We start from the raw sequence: 18269 nt of genomic DNA on the forward strand, positions 1-18269 counted from the left end.
TGATTACTCACCGAGTCCTTGCCTCTATACCTACCCAGAACATAACATGAAAAAGAAATGAAATAATGAACCCTGGAGGCTGGAGCTCCAACTCCTCATCGGGCTGGGCCTGATGATAAACTTCGTGGTGTCGTCAGTGATGAAAACCCAACCTAGCCTTCATTCGTACTTCAGGCTTCAGCCCACATCTTTTATGGTTTATTATCAGTTAATGACCGCAAAATAGTGGAAAAAAACAAAAAAAGAAATTTTGTCATTCTTTTTGTTCGTTCCTTTATTTATTTTGTTTTCATTGAATTGTTGTGAAGCTAAGAAGGGGTAACGAACACGTCAAATCTACTTGGAACTAAATCTATATTGAAAGGATTTTACATGAATATAGCTTGCAAAAATTATGAGCTATATATAGATGAATATGTTTTGGGGGCTCATCACAAGGATAAGAGACGGTACTCCTTAGCTGGTTAAAAATATGCCTAGTGATACCAACTAATACATGCATGGATTTATTAACTGCGGTTTTGAATGCTTTTTGATTGCAAGATTTTTCTTTTTATCGAATAGATCAAATTAAATTAGAGTGCTTTATATTGAACTTTATATATAATTAATTTATACTAATTTAAGATATACTGGAATGTTATTTGGTGCCTATGGTGGGAGTTTTCTCAGTGAGCAAAGGCTCGGGAGGGTTGGTTATCTTGTGGGAAGTCATTTGGGGAGTTGGGTTGGAGGTAGGATTGGTTTGATGGTTTATGATGTGGTTAATGGAGTACATTACTTGCTTCAATTTGTTCAAATGGAAAAAAACGAAAATCATGAGGCTCTTGTTTATGAAAAATCGAAAGTTTCTGAGGATTCCTATGTTTATGAAAATTCAGATATCTATGAATCTCCACCTGATGAGAGCTCCGAATCAGAAGAAAGTTGGGGCAGGCCAGCCCGGAGGGCCAAAAAATTAAATTAAAAAAAAATGGCCCGTTTCAATTTTCATAAATTTTTTTTAATGAAAAAGAAAATAAGTTACCCAACCCAACAGGCCAACCAGTTCAGCAAGTAGCAACCCGTTCAACAATTCGATTCGGTGTGCCCTTCCCCCTTCTGCCGTTCTTTCAGCCTACAGAGGAGCAGTCAAGTTTCACTTTCTCAACCCATCCCCATCCGGCCATCCCCATCGCCGATTGGCTTTCACTCTTTCAGGCTTCAGCAGTTCGGTTCAGCCCTTCCCCCTTCTGCCTTTCTTTCAGTCCACAGAGTAGACTGAGCAGTCAAGTTTTGCTTCCTCAACCCATACCCATCCGGCCATCCCATCGCCGATCGACTGTCAAGCTTCAGCAGTTCGATTCGGTCCTTCCCCCTTCTGCGATTCTGCCGTTCTTTCAACCTACAAAGCAGTTGACTTTTGCTTTCTCAAGCCATTCGGCCATCCTATCGTCGATCAGCTTTCAGGCTTCAGCAATTCGGTTCGGCACCCCTTCCCCTTTCTGCTGTTCCCCCTTCAAAATTTTTTTTTTGAAAAATATGGGCTGGCCCAGCCCGACCCATGGGCTACCAAGGGGTGGGCTGGGTTGAGAATTTGGCAGCCCATATAAAATATGAGCTAGCCGGCCCTAACCCATATTTTTTCAGCCCACAAGGGTCAGGGCCGGCTCGGCCCATATTGACAGGTCTATTAAGAATCCATATTTCATGTGTTGTTTTCATTTGTTAATCACTTTATTCTCTACTTTATATAGTCTAAGCTTGAAAGAGAAACACTTTATGATTTATATATTAAATTTGTGTGTCTACCTTACATATCTTGAGATATACTTTATGTGTCAAAGACATGTCATTAAGACTATCAATTTATGTCCCAACCTATACTTAAAACTGACATATGTTTTAAGTTTTCACATATACAAAAATGTATATATATATATAAAATCAATTTATGACTAATTAAATATCATTGAATAATCATTATTCATAATAAATGCAAATACATCATCGATGACATGGTTCCAAACAAATTATGCATAAAGCATAAAATAATGTCAAATTAATACTCTCACTTACCAAGTACATTAAAAGATTCCTCAGTACTCATGTCAAAATATGTTTCTTGAAATTGATGAGGAATGGTTCCTTGATCAAAGGATCAACTATCATGTCATTAGTTCTAATATCTTGTACTAAAATGTAGCCCTTTTTCAGAAAATTATTAATTTTAAAATATTTTATCTTTATATGCATAACCCTTATGGTATCTTTATTTTTGCCAATAAATAAAATTATTACAGTATTATCACAATACAATTATATAGGTCTAGAAATAAAGCCAACCAAGAATAATTATTTAATAAGATTTCTCAACTAGACAACTTACATAACTGCTCTACGACATGCTTTAAATTCTTCTTGCATAGTAGATGAAGTCACAAGTTTTGCTTTATATTTTTCCAAGATACATCACCAATCAACATAAAAAAATGTATCTCAATGTGAATTTCCTCCCATTTGAATAGCTAGTAAAGTTAGAATCTGTATAACTCTCTGGCTTAAGATTTTCAACCTTTTGATAAACTAGCATATCTTTAGTTTTATTCAAGTATCTCATCACTTTTTTTGAAGCTTTGTTATCACTATTGAGATTAGATAAATACCTTCCCCAAAAACCCATTGCATAAGTAATGTCAAGCCTCATGCACACTTAAGCATTACATCAAGCTAAAGATTTCAATTATTTCATTGATTCAACCAATTTGTTTACAACACTTAGTTAGCTCAATAAACTTTCACTGACCATTGTGTGACATAGATTACATCTTATATATCCCTCATTGTACCCCAACACAAATCTAAGTTAGAACTAGAAATAACTTCTAAAAAAGTTACTAGATCAACTACATGGCCAATATCATAATTACACTCTTTAGGATAGAATTCATAGATGTTTAAGAAAAGACCAATCTTCCTTACCCTTATGGATTTTCTTTGTGGCACATTTTCTACAATATTCTAATATTGAGTGATCTCACCAGCAACTAATTGAATTTGTTTTTGTTCCCTAACTAGTGTATATGTCATAATATAATTTTTTGTAGGTTTATGAATATTTAAGTCTCAATATGCTTTTCTTCATCTCTATCATGAGAGCAATTAATATTAACCATATGTAAATCCAAAAACTTAGTTGTTTTTAACTTAAAAATTTTATCGCATCTCTACTTAAACAATAAAATTTAATTATAGCCCACGTAATGATTTGGATTCCTAATAAAATAGCAGTGAGTGGAACAATATTGTACCTTAGTTTTTGTGGATCATAAAGGCGCACATCTAAAGGACATCTATGAACATGTAATTGATTAAGATTAGGTTTCCAATAGGTATAAAACTCATAGGAGATTTCAGATATAGATTTAGTAGGGATTCCATTTAAGATAAACAAATCTTTTATGATTGTTTCTCCTTACAAAAATTCTAATAAATGAACCCTACTCATCATACTTCTCATCATATCCTTTAGGGTATGAATCTGCCTTTCAACTATGTTATTTTGTTTAGGATTACCAAACACAATTTTCTAAATATTTGGCATACGGACCCTTTTACTATCTTATTATTTCATATCTACTATAATATTCACCACCTTTACTAGGCTTGAAAATCTTAATGGCTTTTCTCAACTTTAGTTTTAAAATCTTAAATTTATCAAGAGCTTCCAGCTTTTCTTTAATTAAGAACATTTAACCACGACAAGAAAAATATAGTCTGGATATATTGTTTGAGGTCTTGTCCTTTTGTGTTGCTCTGGTGTTGGAATATTCTTATTGCACATTGCTGAATGAAGAAATATTTCATAATTTTCAAGAAAAAAAAATCCACAATGATAAAAATCATGAATAAGTGTAAAAAAAAGCGACAATTACAGAATAGTAGGGGTATATGATCCACTTATGTGAGTTCTAAAAAATCGAAATTTCTATCTCATCTCTTTCCCTTTATCTTGGTCATTTTACCTCTACATGAGTCAACACATGTTTTTAAGTTATAAGAAATAAGAATAGACATTCCTCGGATATGCAGTCAAGTCTTTTATGTTATAAAATAGAAAATGTCTCCTTTATGTAGGATCTTTCCACAAGAGACATAAATATTACTAAAACCCAAACATAATCTATAAAATTCACAAGTCAAAGAAGTAGCTCTTTTAAGGGTAATCCTTCTAACCTCAATAAATTTTTTTTTTTTTTTGCCAATATTCACAATCTCCCCATTCATTTCAACCATGCACATCTCTGTACCTAATAAAAGTAAAAGTATAATCTTTCACTCTTCTTTTCCTTGGCTGAGTTTGGACCTATACATTTATTACTTTCTCATAGTACAAGCTGAAAACATCTCGTAGAGCTTCCCATGGCACCCTCACACCAAGGTTGTCAACGTGCAACACTATGTGACTTAGCCTTGCAATCGGAACTGTAAGCGGTGCTACATACCTTTCCAATCCCTTTCTTTCTCGGTGACTATACCAATCGTGCCAAATTGCCTTCCTCATTTTTGTTTTTCTGACATTCTTGTCAATTTGAACTACTCCTATCTGTTCTGGACATGAAATGAGAGATGCGACTATATATGAGATCAGTCCACCATTATACCTTTTAGCATTTGACCAATTTAACTCAAATTTGATTAAAATACATTAAATATCTTCTTATTCTATTTTTCTAATATAGATTTTTTTTTTTAAATCTGTCGACACGGTAATAGGACAGATAAGAGAATGCGACTCCATTGCATTATTATTTGGAGTTGTCTTTTTTTTTGGTACCTCAAATAAGTAAAAATTTTAAAAATAAAATAAAAAAAGAAATAAATAGAAGAAAGAACAGACCATATACAATGGGTATGAAATACTGTAGCTCTAAATGATTTAGGAGCCTCTTTAATTTCAACAGTAAGTTTACCCAATACCAAATGAATTAACTTAGTTAGAATCTCTTTGACTCGACGAAGCAAAGTAGCTTTCATTAGTTGGGTCCCAACCAAGCAAGTCAGTGTCATCGGATACTACAGTGCATTTGGTACGAATGTTACGTGACCTTTCGGCTTAATGGTTAATGTTTATAGTAATATGTATATTGACAGGGCAGCCCCTGCAGCATCGGTGACCAGGCCCAGCTCCAACATGGCGCAATGAAGTACGTAATAATCCGACACTGCTTCGCTGGTGTATGCCACAAGCTCTACCCGTACACACCAAATTCAAGCCAAGCATGCTATTCGTCAATCCCCTTCTTTAATACACAGCCAAAATGACCAGCTGCCTTCAATGCACCCCCCAACTTCCTTCTTTATTCCAACATCCACCTCCATTTACTCCCCTCTTGTACGTACATGTCCTAAAACCAGACCTTTCTTAAGAATTAGCCCTTCAGCTATAATCTTTTTCTACCTCAAAACCTTCTTTTATATGCTCAACTTTCTGCTTGTTTTGAAACAGATCGAGAGAGAAATAGAGCTTCGAAACATGGATGGAGTTGGGAGCAATGTGAAGGTGGTAGAGAGTTCAAGGAGAGTTACACACTGTGACCTGATACTAAGGATTCTGGGGCTGATCCTTACTTTGGTAGCTGCAATTGTGACGGGTGTTGACAAGGAGACAAAGACTATTTCTGTCAGTATCACCAAAACCTTGCCCACCTTGCACGTTCCTGTTACTGCTAAGTGGCATTACATGTCTGCCTTTGTGTAAGCTGTTTTCTTATGCTTTCAGTTCCGTCAAGGTTATGTTCAACTACAATTTAGCTTCTTTTTGCATTTGGATTTTGCTATACAAATGAACTCTCGTACCATGCTTCCATATCTACGTAGAACATGCATAATCGATGTACGTTCTAGGACCTTGCAATTCTTTTTCTAGTAAAACGACTTGACAAAATTTTTTACTCAAGTTGAAAAGGAGGTTTGAAACTCTATATTCTGCACATTATTTATCTTCACTTTTGTTTTGTCCCCAGAAATTTGCTTATAATAGTATTCCTTGCACTATTATCCTTCTTGTCCTTCAACTTAGTTAAATAATCTTTTTCAAATTTCCTCCCACTTCTTCTTCTTGACTGCCTCCCTCCCTATTTTGCCTCTATCTGTCCCTGTTGGCGTGGTCTGCCCTTGCTCCCACAGTCCAACTCTTCTATATTTGTTGCCACGAGGCCCACGACCTAGCCATTAAGACCTAATAAGCCATAAACCTTGGATTGGTATGTCTCTAATCATTAAACTAAGTAAACAATGACTAATGAATTCCTATTCCAACGTAGATTATCTACCATTTCTCATTTTGGATATCATGTTATGCTCTTGCAGCTCTCAAGAGACCAGCATCACTATGACTATATTCTAAAATAACACCAGTACTCATAGTTAAAGTTTCTTCAAAATATCCCATTTTTATACTTTAATTGAAGGCAAACAAAGGCCTCACCCTGAATCTAATTTTAAGTAGTCCACTCTACATCATAATAATTTCATTCCGAGATGAATCATATGCCTGATTCGGTCATATCCTTGCTGTTAGGTACTTCCTTATATCAAATGCCGTAGCATCTTTGTACGCAGCAGCATCACTGGTAGCATCTATGGCAGTCCGGACCTCCAAAGAAAAGGCAGCAATGGCTCTCGTCATTCTGGACATGACCATAATGGGGTTGCTGTTCTCTTCTAATGGAGCAGCAATTGCTGTTGGGGTCTTAGGCCAATATGGGAACTCACATGCGCGATGGAACAAGGTCTGCGAATTGTTCGGTGGATTCTGTCACGAAATGACTGCTGCTATAATCTTATCTTTGGTAGGATCGTTAGTTTTCTTTTGGCTGGTGGCACTGGCCATTCTCAACCTTCACAAGAAATCAAGGTAGATGGAGTTAAGAAGGTCGATGGGGAGTCACTGGGGTTACTAACACTAGTATTTACAAGTGGCTGAAGTAGGAGAAAAGTTTCTTTGATGTAGTACATGGGTATTTAATTAGCTTTGGATGGCGTTAAATTTCAAGCCCTGGTTGGTGCGTCTCATTTCAGTAAACATTGAATATTCTGAACACAGGACGCACAATTTCCCCAACCATTGCATCAAATGATTCTACGACAAAAGATGCAAGATTGCAAGTAGTAGTTGACACCCTGTAATTAATGCAGAAAGAAGGGTTAGAAGGAAATAAGGAAAACATAACTTCACCAGCTGTGGCCAGAAACCAGCATTTCAGTGATCAATCCTAGCCCAAAATCCTAATTATTGCCCTGATTTCTGTCCAAAACTTCCAAAAATTGCATAGTTCATATGCTTTTCTTTTATTTTCTGCACTAACTATCAACTTACAAGTCCAAAAATGGTGACAGGATGAGGATCTCACCCCATTCTACACAGCAAGAAAGGAGATTTTCTAATAAAAAAGTGAGGATAACTAATAACCTACATGATGTGCAGCTATGATATCTAATGCTTCAGGCATCATATATAGGTCTTACAATTCATTATAATGGGTATAAAAGCTAAAGCCTATTTACAAAATTCATATTTTACAAGTAAGGAACCTAGTATATCTAATGCTTTAGCTTCTAGGAGAAAGGACTAAACAGAAGGAAAATATTTTCTAGTTTCAAAAATGACCCAAGTTCTAGCGATTCCAGTCTCACAGTTCTTTACCAGTATCTCAATGCTCCACCTTTGCAAAACGCCCCTTAATTCTTGTCCTGCTTTCAGCTCGTACCTTTCTTGATTCATACCTGATGTGCTTATCATATCTGTCACATTCCACATGCAGCGTTTGCTTAAGAAATGCAGAAGAGACAGAAAACTATAGATGAAGATTTGAGAGGAAAGATTGACAAAATGTTATGACTGACTGCAAGTAGATGCCTTACGGGCATGGGGTGATTTAACATGCCATATTAAAGAAGCTATATTGGAGGCTTACATACAAGCCCTCACAGTTTTCACAAAATTGATGATGTGTTAACCATCCAGACTGTCAAAGAACCACTTGACCTAAAAGGCTAAGCTTATTGAACTTAGGACAACTAGATTACACAAGCTCTAAAACCATGTCAAAGAAAAGCTTGAGCTTAATAGTTAGGAATTTGCAAGCTAGGGCTGAATCAAAAGCAGTGTCCAAACACACAGAATACAACACACAACTTCTTTTACCAAATACTGTCCCCCCAACAGAAAAAATGGAAATATCAAATAAGTCCGATTATTAATTTTAAATCATTTTGATGTCAAATTCTCAAAAATCCAAATTAATGTGTTAAGGTTGGTTGACAATTCACCAATGTAGTTTCTACATGCTTGGGTTCCAGCGAACCATTGCAACCAAAAGTAAAAGAATCAATTATGTATCATTGTTTTACATTTTAACTTTCATTTCCTTCAAGAAACCATTGAACAGATTAATGAGGTCGTAGTATGGAACAAAGAGTGGAGCAATACCTTCTTGTTTTCCTTTTCTCCTTGTAGCGTGAAATTGCAGAGTCTCTCTCTTGGCTATTTAACTCATGGACAACAATCTTTGGAAGCGCTGATGTGGTTCCGGCAGCAATTTGATGTTGTAGTTGGTCTTCAAGACTATCATTCACATGTGCGGTCCTACTAGTATCTAGATGTTCATTAGGAACAACAGCACTTTCCTCAGTGTAGCCTCTTAATTGTGAAAAAGGTAGAAATACTTGATTGGCCATCTCGACATTATCACTGAAGCACTGCGGTGCACTTAACTGCATGAAGGGAAAAGAGATTTTTTTTTTAAATTTCATTTGCATTCATCAAAAGGGAACAATTGTTCACCTCTTTACACTGATTTTGTAGGGCTATGCCCCATACAAAAGGAAAGGGGTACACCGACACAAAATCCTTCAAAAAAAGCCTTAATGGCCTATACAATTGCCAATATAAAAACCGCTGTACACCGCCAAAACAAAGACAAAAAACACCTGCAACCTAACTATCACCTTCTCCGGGGGACAGAACAAAAGAGATTACTGCTCCATTTTTGACAAAGGAGTTAATCAAGAAAGCAAGAGTTCATATTTAAAGATGCTCTCTAACTATTGGACAAGTCTATGGAAGACATACTCAAAGCAGATTGAATGGTGTAATTCATCACTTGTTAATGTCATCCACATGTAAGCTGCATCAGACTTATGATACCTGAATATATGATTGATTTTCGCAGAAAATTCCATTAACTCAAGCAACCATGAGTTCGCTTTTTGGGCCACAAAAGACAGAACAAACAACAAGATTCCTCTTTGCTGACCTAATTGTCAACTTAATCTCTCCTAAGTGACAACACAGGCCAAAGGACAAGACTCTAAGTATGCTGCACATCAGACATCCCTAAACACAGTCAATGTCAAGTTGCCTACACTTATCATGTTATGAAGGCTTCTGCTTAAATTTTCCTTCTTTTCTAAACAAGTTTTGCCACTTTCTTTTCTGACCAGTGAAAGAAATAACTTGCTGGATGTCTAAAACTGTCTAATTACATCAATAGTTTCTAGCAGCCTTATTTTCTTCTTCCCCTTTTTCCCACTTTCAAGGGAAGACAACCCATCATTAATGATATCTCAGTCATGATAAAATAGCAGCCTTGCATCCTTAAGGATGAAGACAGTTTAAAATGCAATTTGTTCACAGTATTGCTCTCACAATTAAAAAAAAAATCACTTTCTCCGTAGCTTATTTGCATCGTCAAGCTTCAGATCCATTGTTTCTAAAATCTAGAAGCAAAACTGTGGCACATTCTTTGACAAAAGAAAAACTCAATGTTCTACTTGCATGTCCATACATCAACATGTAGACATAGGAAACTTACATATCAAGAAAAAAATTACAATCAAGGAAGCACAAAAAAATATCTTAGCGATGTGAGAAGAAAAGAAAACATATATACCTCATAAGTAGGAAATGGAATTGGATCTTTATCATTTTTGCAACTTGTATGCACACTTCCTGGCTGCGAATTATAAGTATTAGGTAAAAGTGGCAGGAACCCAGTAACATTTTCAAAATCAGTGCTGAGGTTGGGTTCTGACTTTGCCAGTTCACGAAGCTGAAGAAGCATCTCCTCCTTATGTCGTCCACAAGAAGCATTACGGTTCTGAGTCAAAAACAGTACACTGAACCATGTCATATAGTCACAATACTTAATAGACAATATCAGCAAGTATATAACACCAAGCAGCCACATTCAACCGTAAAACAAGTATAGCGAAAGCTAAGAAATTTGCAGTTAATGGTAAACAATCATTCGAATTTTTTTTTTATTACAATTTCTAAACAACCATAACCAAAATAAAGGTAGAATAGCCAAATCAAAAAAATCCAGGAACCTAAATTAAACTTGGACATGCAAGGTTTAATCACCCTAATAAATCAGCAGCACAAAAAAAAAATTCAACCTTAAAAGTAACAGAAACTATCACAACCCTCTCACTGACATCATTTTCGGAATGAAAAAAGAAAAAAAGATTTAGATTTGCCTCTTTAATTTGAATAGAGAAGAGTTTGAACCCCCAAAATTCCAAACTTCAGCGAATCTTCAAGTAACTATTTGAGTTCTTAACAGCATAGAACTCATAAAAATGCCAACCTTTTAACGAGCTTTACTTCTTTTTTTTTTTCCAACCAAACAACACATATGCACTACTTAAGAAAAGCACCATACAAAGAAGAAAAAGAAATGCAGAAGACTGAAAGAATCAACTTGGTACTTACCTTACGCAGAGGAGGAACATCAGTGGGCTTAAACCCATGTCCAAAATCACTCGAAACAATCAAATCATCAAGGCTAGAAAACTCAGGAGTTTCCCAACTTAACAAATCCAACAACCCATCATCTTCACCACCATCTCCACAGCCAACTTTCTCTTCACTCAAAAACAGAGTTTTGCTACCCAAATCCTCAATCCCAAAACTATTAACCAATTCACTAACAGAAGGACACCCAGAAAACCCTTCTATGGGCCTCCTATTATGCAACGAAGATGAGGAACACTTGTGGCTTTCCCAGTCACAATTTGAGCAAAAAACAGATTGCTCTGTTTCGCAAAAGATGGAAGCAGGGGATTTGTCACAGGCGTCACAGAGCTGCGACCGAGGGTGCCTGGTGAATAGTTGGTTGGCTGAATGAACTTCCCTGTCGCATGAAAAACATAGCTTGGCCGAGTCAGCTCTGCAATATAAAAGAGCTTTGGATTGGTTACAATAATCACAGAGTCTCCTCTGTTTTTGGTTATTATTTTTCTGATCAGTCATGTGTGGTTGTTGGCTTGGGTTTGGTTTCTTCTGCCGGGTTTGGTGTTTGTTTGATTGGGATTTAGGTAATGGAGGAATATGTTAAGAAGTCAGAGAGTAATATAGCATTGAATTGGCGCTAAGTTTTGGCTGCTGCTTTGCTTAAGAAATGATTGAGAGAGACAAATCTTATCGTTTCTTTCTTGCTATCCAAGCCTTCAATGAGTTGGCTGATTTTTTTTCCTGCTCCCCTTCAATTGGAGAAAGTGATCGTTTTAACCTTTATGATCGCTGTGTACTTTTGGTTGGGAAGATGGCCTTTTCATTTTTCTTAATTAAAGATATCCGAAAGACAAAAGACTTGACAAGACAAGACACAAACAAGTATGGGTCGGGCACTGGAAAGATTAGACCCGTAAGCACGAGCATGGGTTTGTCAACTGGTCCTCCTCGTGAACCACTTTGGCCACGTATTGTCATTCATGCTAAGATTATGACTTTTATCTCTAGCGAAATAAATAAAACCACATGGAATTAAATTTTAGACATTTTTAGATGAAATCTAAAATGGTCTTTCCCCGTTTTTTAAAACCAATATTCAATAATCTCTCAACAAAGCTTGTCCTTTTGTGTCCTATTTGCTGCCCTGGTAAGTGGGTCGATGACTGACTACCCTCTTGTCTTTGGAAAATCCAGGTTGAATGGTGAGGCAAGGGAATATGAATAGTAATAGAAGCGAAAAGGAAACAACTGTAGAATGTACGAGGATGCTGACCATTTGCGAAAATTGAATTGAATGGTTCATGATAACTTTGAGACAAAACGAAATTCACGATTGATCACGAGGCAAGGCAGACAAGAGCGGAAATTTCATGAACACCTGGTCCGTACAGAAAGGTGCAAGAGACGTGTACAAGGCAAGGGACATCTCTCATATTCAGTCCTTCCGGGCCCTGGTTCAGGAACTTGGCTTGAAAGTGGGCTCAGCCTAGAAAGTTCGTCGCCATATCATTTTCACATACATATCGCTAAACTTGGTTGATCAGCCGTATTACCGACACAATGCAAGCTAGAAAGTTTGATAAAATATCAATATTGAACTTCACAACGCGTGACTCATACTCAATGGTGGGCCCAACGTCAAAACTAATAGTAGACATGACACTCGTGGCAACAACCAACGAGTATAATCTTTTCCCAGCGTGGAAACAACACAAGGTTCCAGATGACAAGCATTAGCTGCCGAGGATAACAACACTGTCGACTCTTCTTTGTCACTGTCAAAAGGGACAAGACCTCGAGGAGAGAGTGACACGGAGGGAAAAAAGGTACAACTTCCCCAAGGCTCTTCATAACAATATCCGAATCAACAATATACTATTGGTATAAAAACATGACTTTTCTGAGGGAAATGATGCAAGAAGCCTACCTTGTGTTTTGTTCCAAAATTCAAGTGCATATGTATCCATTACTACCGTCCACATGAAGCACATGTTTCACATCAACCATAAACAGCTTGTGAAAATCTCAATAGAAGTCCAAATGAACAATGAAAACAGATGTAAGAACTAAAACAGACATGTTTTGTTTGAGATTTTCCATACAAGAGTGTCAAATGTGCATTGCCAACCGATTAAACTTTCAGTGTGTATCACGAATGATTGCTTGGTTTGCAATCCTGCGGGTGTTATAAGAATTGCATCTTCTGCACTTGAGACCCAAAATATGAAATTGGACTATGCTTTTACTGTTGCAATCATTGCAGAGGATTGAAACCTGTAAAAAAAAAACCTCATCAACTAAGTGCGCAAACATACATGCATCTATTGTTTTGACTACAACCTATATCCTTGGATCAACAATTATGTTAAAAAGTACAAGAATGATGAAGAAAAGGGTCAACAATGCAGAACATTACGTATATATGCCAGAGAAATTCCTTTCAGAGATTATATGAAACAATGGAGGCTTAATATCCAAGTCACTTGATGGGAAAATAATTGCAGTGCACTAGCCAATTCACTCTAAACACATGAAACCCTGAAAGCAGCTGCATAGGAACAGCAATATGAGCACTAACAAAAACTTGCCAGCTGAAATTGTCCCATCAATTATCGTTTAAATTTTTAAGTGAATATGAAGAATTTGCCTAATCTGTTCATTTATTGACATTTTGTCATTGATTTGGTGATGAGAATCCATGAAAAAGAAAGACTGAATGCATGCTATTTCAAATAAGGAAGTTCTACATAGCAATATATCTCTGTTCCACCCAAACCCCAGGGAACAGATGGATACTTCCCAGTGCCAATAGAAGTCACTCTTACAAGATGTAACTTGTGAATGAGACCAAAATTTACGAAAGTTAGTACATGCAATTTAAATTGATGCAACAATTAGAATTCTTTTTTTGCTCAGTAAAAAAAAAAAAAAAAGAAGTAAAGATATGAGTTCCTACCTCAAACTGATACTCCGCAGGCATTGAAGTAGCATCAATCTGTCAACAAAGATCAAGATCACCAATTAATGGCATATAAAAATCATAGAAACAGTGAAAATAATTACTTAATCACAAAAGCAATTGTTTTTTGAATCAAAATCAAATTAGAAAACAGAAGCTATTTTGTTAATATTCCAGAGAAGATTAATAGTCTCAATTTCTAGAGTCAGATACAAGAAGGCAAAAAATTCTGATTGCTATACCATCACTGTCCAGGCCCCAAAGAAGGCTACTTAAGCTCAATTGAAGAATTTATAGCAAGTTCAAACTTCAGGACATGCGTGCAGGTGCACACACACACACACACGAGAGACTTAAAGTGCTGTTTTTCAAGCTCCAGCTCCAGCCAATTCAGATCAGTCAAATTTATCCTGTCAAAATGACTGGGCCACCTTATGCCCACTGCTCATACCAAACTTATAATGCACACTATGAACACTATGAAAGTAGTACATAACAACTTCTACACCAAATTTTTTTTTAAAATATAGGCTTCTGAGAAAGATTGAATGTCCCTGAAATCAAAACTGAACCCATGGAAAAGGCATGTAAAATTCCAACAGATGAACAAGTGTAACTAACACACAAATCACTCAGGTCAGTAGAAATTTAATATACAATACTATGATTAAAAGAAGTAGGTTTATACATCCAGATCCAGAACTTCCCAGAAAGCAGTCATATCAAGCACTGCCTTGCAGCAGATGGGACATCGATACCTGTTTCATGAACAAAACCAATACTTAAATGTTAAACCGTTCCAAAAAAAAAAAAAACCTAACAATTAGCAAATTAATCTGAATTTACTGATTTTGCATAGTCATCTGAGAAAAGCAGTCCATATGCATTGTATGTCCACAATTCAAAATCCTCGTGCTTTTAACTGAGTCAAAAAGATACTGCAAGCATTGCAAGAATGTCTTAAAACAACAAGTTCTTATGAAATTTCAAAGAATACTGAAGAAAATAGTCAACTCTTGAAGCTCAAACCTCATAACAGATGGGGCAGTCAGTCTTCATGGAGTTCTCCACACATAAGTGATTGTCGTGCAGATTCACCATATAGCAAGAACCTGTGCCAACAATAGCATCATAAAGGAAAATGGAATAAATGAAAAACAACTAAATGGAATTAGATAATTTTTAAGACAGCACTAACGCTAATAAGGGCACTTTAATGAAGAATGGTAAGACACACATCGGCAACTTTGTATTTTACATACCTAACTCTGACAGTTGACTTGCTTTAAACAAGGGACTTGATTTTTGAGGAATTGGGAAATTTCCTAGATAGTCAAATGAATTCAAGAAAACAGAATTGATAGGGAATTACGAATTACCAAAATTCCCTTTGAATACATCCTACCAGGTCAATAAAGCATTTGCAATGCATATTTGCTACTCTTACCATTCAAACACGAACAAATTAATATCATCACCTCCACCCTCCCCCTCCCTAATCCATGCTTAGAGGTGCTCACCATCTTTTAACATTAATTTCTATCAAAGATGGGCAAAAAGATTAGGGGTAACAAGTAAACAGATGGGGGCCCTATTAAGCATTTTTCATTGAGCTTTACATGACAATCCAGTTCAAATTTAAAACTCAGTGAACTTCAGGAGTCTGAAGTAACCCAGCATGGGACACTACAAACTTGCAAAGACAAGCTACCTAATGGAGTCAAAAACTTATTGGAAGAAACCAGATGTCTTAGAAGTTGTCTCTTTGAGCTCTATGTTTATAGTGATAATGGACAGGCCTAGGAGACATTATGGAATTGCAACAAGCTTCAATAAACACCCTGGATAAACACAGCCAGTTAAACAACAGAGTAAAAAGATAAACAAAAGAAATACAGAAGGGATCAAAATAGGATCTTATTCACCACCTACTGTGCTGCACTCTGGAAAATTACCACAAAAGTGGCATGAACAGTACCAAGAGGAGGATTCTAAGGCTACATTTTCTTACCAGCTTTGCTACTTGCATTTTTTATATTTTCTTTTTGCTTTCTTAGATATTGTTTTCTATGAAATAAAAGAAATTAGTGAGAAGCCATATTTGGTTAAAATGAGCAAATAACGAAAACATATTTGTTGCAAATAGATATAAAATTGTGTGTTTTATCCATCATGAATGTCAAAACTTTAATATGTAATTCAGCAATATTTTTCCTTGATCTTTTCTCTCTTTTGCTTTAAAATGCATATCAGGAATAGCATTTGCGCCCCATAAAAACATGCTATAACTCCAAACTCATACAATTGAAATGGCAGAAACCACCTCTCAAAATGAATAAATCAAGAACCAAGCATAGTAATAAGACTGCATACCGCATTTCTGACAGTGAAAGTAATTGTCACGACCACCCACCCTGGAAACCACAGATTAGATCAGAAAAATAGTTGACAGAAAAAGACACAAGCAAGCTATAAAAACAACCGAAACTAAATAAATTGGGCGCAAATAACTTAACCCACAACATGCTAACTGACCTACAAATTCCACAATCATTGCAATGGAACTGTTCCTTCGTGGTCTGCAACAAACATAACTTAAAATCAGCATGCTTATAAATACCATACCATAAAATTAAATAGAAATAGTACAAAATCTTACATCATCATCGTAGAATTTGCAAATGTTGCAGAAATATTCTCCCATATTTACCCGACAATTACAACAAACTTGAGCAACCTGAAACAATGAAACAGATGTGCCTTGAGAGTTGAGACTTGAGACACTTAGAGTTATTACAGAATAAAAACCAGCAGGGCATACCTCCTGTTCGGTATTGCAAATTGAACAAATAACCTGATGCATCAATTCTATCCCGTTATAAACAAATTTTTATCAGAAGAAAAAAAAAGTTACTCTAACAGAAAACTAAGTGTCAAGTAAAACATACTTGCTTAACATCCTGCCTGACAAGGTCGTGATGATCTTTTGGGTTGCTAACTGAGTTCTAAATTTATAAAATAAATAAAATTGAAGGGAAAATAAAACATCAGATTAGAAAATTTTGATAATCACGACAGGCATTCAAATACGTACATTTACAGGGATAATAAAGAAATTAACAAGCAAAAAAATAAAAAAAGACATGGACGAGAGAAAGGAAGAAGTACTGCGGCCTCGTTGTGGCAATGGCGGCATGGGAAGATCTTATTACAGCAAGGAGCACGGATTTTGCATCGTCGCTTATAGTGCTCGCATCTAAAGAAAACAAAATCAAAAGCATTTAATGACCGGAAACCGACAGAGAACACAAAAGAAAGAAAGAAATCAGAAGATACCCATGTTCGAGATTTCCGAAATCTTTGCTTCTCTGAGGTGCAGATACAGAGCCTCCCGCCATTGGTTAGGGGAAGAAAGAAACAACAAAAAGAATAACACGAAAATAACGGGATTTTCTTTCTTTCTTTTATTCTGTTAAATTCTCAACTAAGTTCCAGTGAAAGTCAATTCAGAAGTTATCTTTTTATGACATTCAAGTTCTTAAACTTTTATTTTAAATTAAATAATTTTTTTTCTAATCGTTGATTAATTTTTGCTAATCAACAATACACATGGCAATTTTATATCGCATCATTTAATGCGGAGTAGGTTGACGTTGTATTTGGATGACATCACTATTACATGATAGATGATGTCATGTTAAATTTTGTTAATTATAATTTGTGTATTTATCGTTTTATTTAGACACATGTCTAAAAATATTGATCAAAAATTTAAAATAAAAAAAATAAAATACTTAAATTTTTTTAAATTTTAATTAAAACTTCACATATGATGAAACCGTTAACAAAAAATATAAAAAAATTAAAAAATATTTTTTTTTAAACAATGTGACCAACCAGTGTACTCTCATTTGTCGACCAAGCATCCTACCAGGTAGGTGCTTCCTAAGAGGATGGGAGCACCCTTCGGAGCAACTTTCTGGTCCAAAAGAATTTTTTTTATCAAAAAAATTCAAAATTAAAAAATATAATTTATATAATAATAATTTTTAAAATTAATAAAAAATAAAATTATTTTTTAAAATATTACTATGTTATCAAATTAACGAAAATATTAACAATTGACTAACCATTAAACTTATATATTTAGCAAAAAATATTTTTTAAAACGAACTATTCATTTTGAAAATTAATAAATTTATGTAAAATTATAATTAAAACTTAAAAAGTTTAGGTATTTTACTAAAAAAAACTAATTCTTTTTGTTTCATAATAAAAAAAGATAAACTTTTTGTATTTAACAAAATAAATCATCTTATTTCGGTTTGATCTCAAAAACAAAATAAATTATAAAATTTGAAAAAAAAAAAAAGAGATGAGTTAGTTTGATCCCATTATGAGCTAATCAATTAATTTTAAAGATTTAAATCCAAATTACATGACAAAACTAATTAGTAAGAGAATTTTTATTATGATTCATTAAAAAAACATCAACAAAATCAAAACACTTTCTTAAAATTTTTGTATGTC

General features: G+C 35.3%; 3 protein-coding genes across 7 annotated transcripts; 1 reads left to right on the forward strand and 2 right to left on the reverse strand.

The window, feature by feature from the left end:
* Positions 1-1058: 1058 nt before the first annotated feature.
* On the forward strand, positions 1059-7134 carry LOC18613481 (CASP-like protein 1E1). Of its 5 annotated transcripts, none has more exons than XM_088808964.1 (4): positions 1059-1463; positions 5134-5374; positions 5489-5736; positions 6563-7134. In XM_088808964.1, the coding sequence occupies exons 2-4, from the start codon at positions 5318-5320 to the stop codon at positions 6900-6902; spliced, it is 645 nt and encodes a 214-aa protein (XP_088665090.1). In that variant the 5' UTR covers positions 1059-1463; positions 5134-5317; the 3' UTR covers positions 6903-7134. The 5 variants fall into 5 exon arrangements, with proteins under 5 accessions (XP_088665090.1, XP_017969490.2, XP_017969489.2 ...); XM_018114001.2 differs by having other exon boundaries at positions 5134-5186; XM_018114000.2 differs by having other exon boundaries at positions 5139-5374.
* Positions 7135-7299: 165 nt separating this feature from the next.
* Positions 7300-11454, reverse strand: LOC18613482 (B-box type zinc finger protein with CCT domain-containing protein). Its single transcript, XM_018113999.2, has 4 exons — positions 10760-11454; positions 9936-10142; positions 8474-8757; positions 7300-7785 (listed from the first exon to the last, which is right to left on the reverse strand). The coding sequence occupies exons 1-4, from the start codon at positions 11297-11299 to the stop codon at positions 7695-7697; spliced, it is 1122 nt and encodes a 373-aa protein (XP_017969488.2). The 5' UTR covers positions 11300-11454; the 3' UTR covers positions 7300-7694.
* A 1236-nt stretch (positions 11455-12690) lies between these two features.
* On the reverse strand, positions 12691-17237 carry LOC18613483 (zinc finger (C3HC4-type RING finger) family protein). Its single transcript, XM_007050737.3, has 12 exons — positions 17076-17237; positions 16908-16995; positions 16688-16744; positions 16561-16593; positions 16399-16476; positions 16275-16318; positions 16113-16153; positions 14769-14851; positions 14586-14677; positions 14428-14497; positions 13737-13775; positions 12691-13054 (listed from the first exon to the last, which is right to left on the reverse strand). Exons 1-12 carry the CDS (start codon positions 17135-17137, stop codon positions 12920-12922), a joined length of 822 nt encoding a protein of 273 aa, XP_007050799.3. The 5' UTR covers positions 17138-17237; the 3' UTR covers positions 12691-12919.
* Positions 17238-18269: the final 1032 nt, after the last annotated feature.

The sequence above is a fragment of the Theobroma cacao genome, chromosome 1 (assembly GCF_053813885.1).
Source record: "Theobroma cacao isolate CCN51 chromosome 1, ASM5381388v1, whole genome shotgun sequence".
Taxonomy (NCBI): domain Eukaryota; kingdom Viridiplantae; phylum Streptophyta; class Magnoliopsida; order Malvales; family Malvaceae; genus Theobroma; species Theobroma cacao.

Bases quoted from the DNA above. Each gene is read 5' to 3' on its own strand.
- LOC18613481 (XM_088808964.1), top strand. From the start codon at position 5,318: ATGCACCCCCCAACTTCCTTCTTTATTCCAACATCCACCTCCATTTAC. The intron at 5,375-5,488 runs GTACGTACATGT...GTTTTGAAACAG, and splicing joins CCTCCATTTACTCCCCTCTT to ATCGAGAGAGAAATAGAGCT. The intron at 5,737-6,562 runs GTAAGCTGTTTT...CCTTGCTGTTAG, and splicing joins CATTACATGTCTGCCTTTGT to GTACTTCCTTATATCAAATG.
- LOC18613482 (XM_018113999.2), bottom strand. From the start codon at position 11,299: ATGACTGATCAGAAAAATAATAACCAAAAACAGAGGAGACTCTGTGAT. The intron at 8,758-9,935 runs GTATATATGTTT...CCCTTCATGCAG, and splicing joins TTCCATTTCCTACTTATGAG to TTAAGTGCACCGCAGTGCTT. The intron at 7,786-8,473 runs GTATTGCTCCAC...GGAATGTGACAG, and splicing joins GAGAAAAGGAAAACAAGAAG to ATATGATAAGCACATCAGGT.
- LOC18613483 (XM_007050737.3), bottom strand. From the start codon at position 17,137: ATGGCGGGAGGCTCTGTATCTGCACCTCAGAGAAGCAAAGATTTCGGA. The intron at 16,745-16,907 runs GTACTTCTTCCT...TTATAAATTTAG, and splicing joins ATTGCCACAACGAGGCCGCA to AACTCAGTTAGCAACCCAAA. The intron at 14,498-14,585 runs GTAAATTCAGAT...TTCATGAAACAG, and splicing joins CAGATGACTATGCAAAATCA to GTATCGATGTCCCATCTGCT.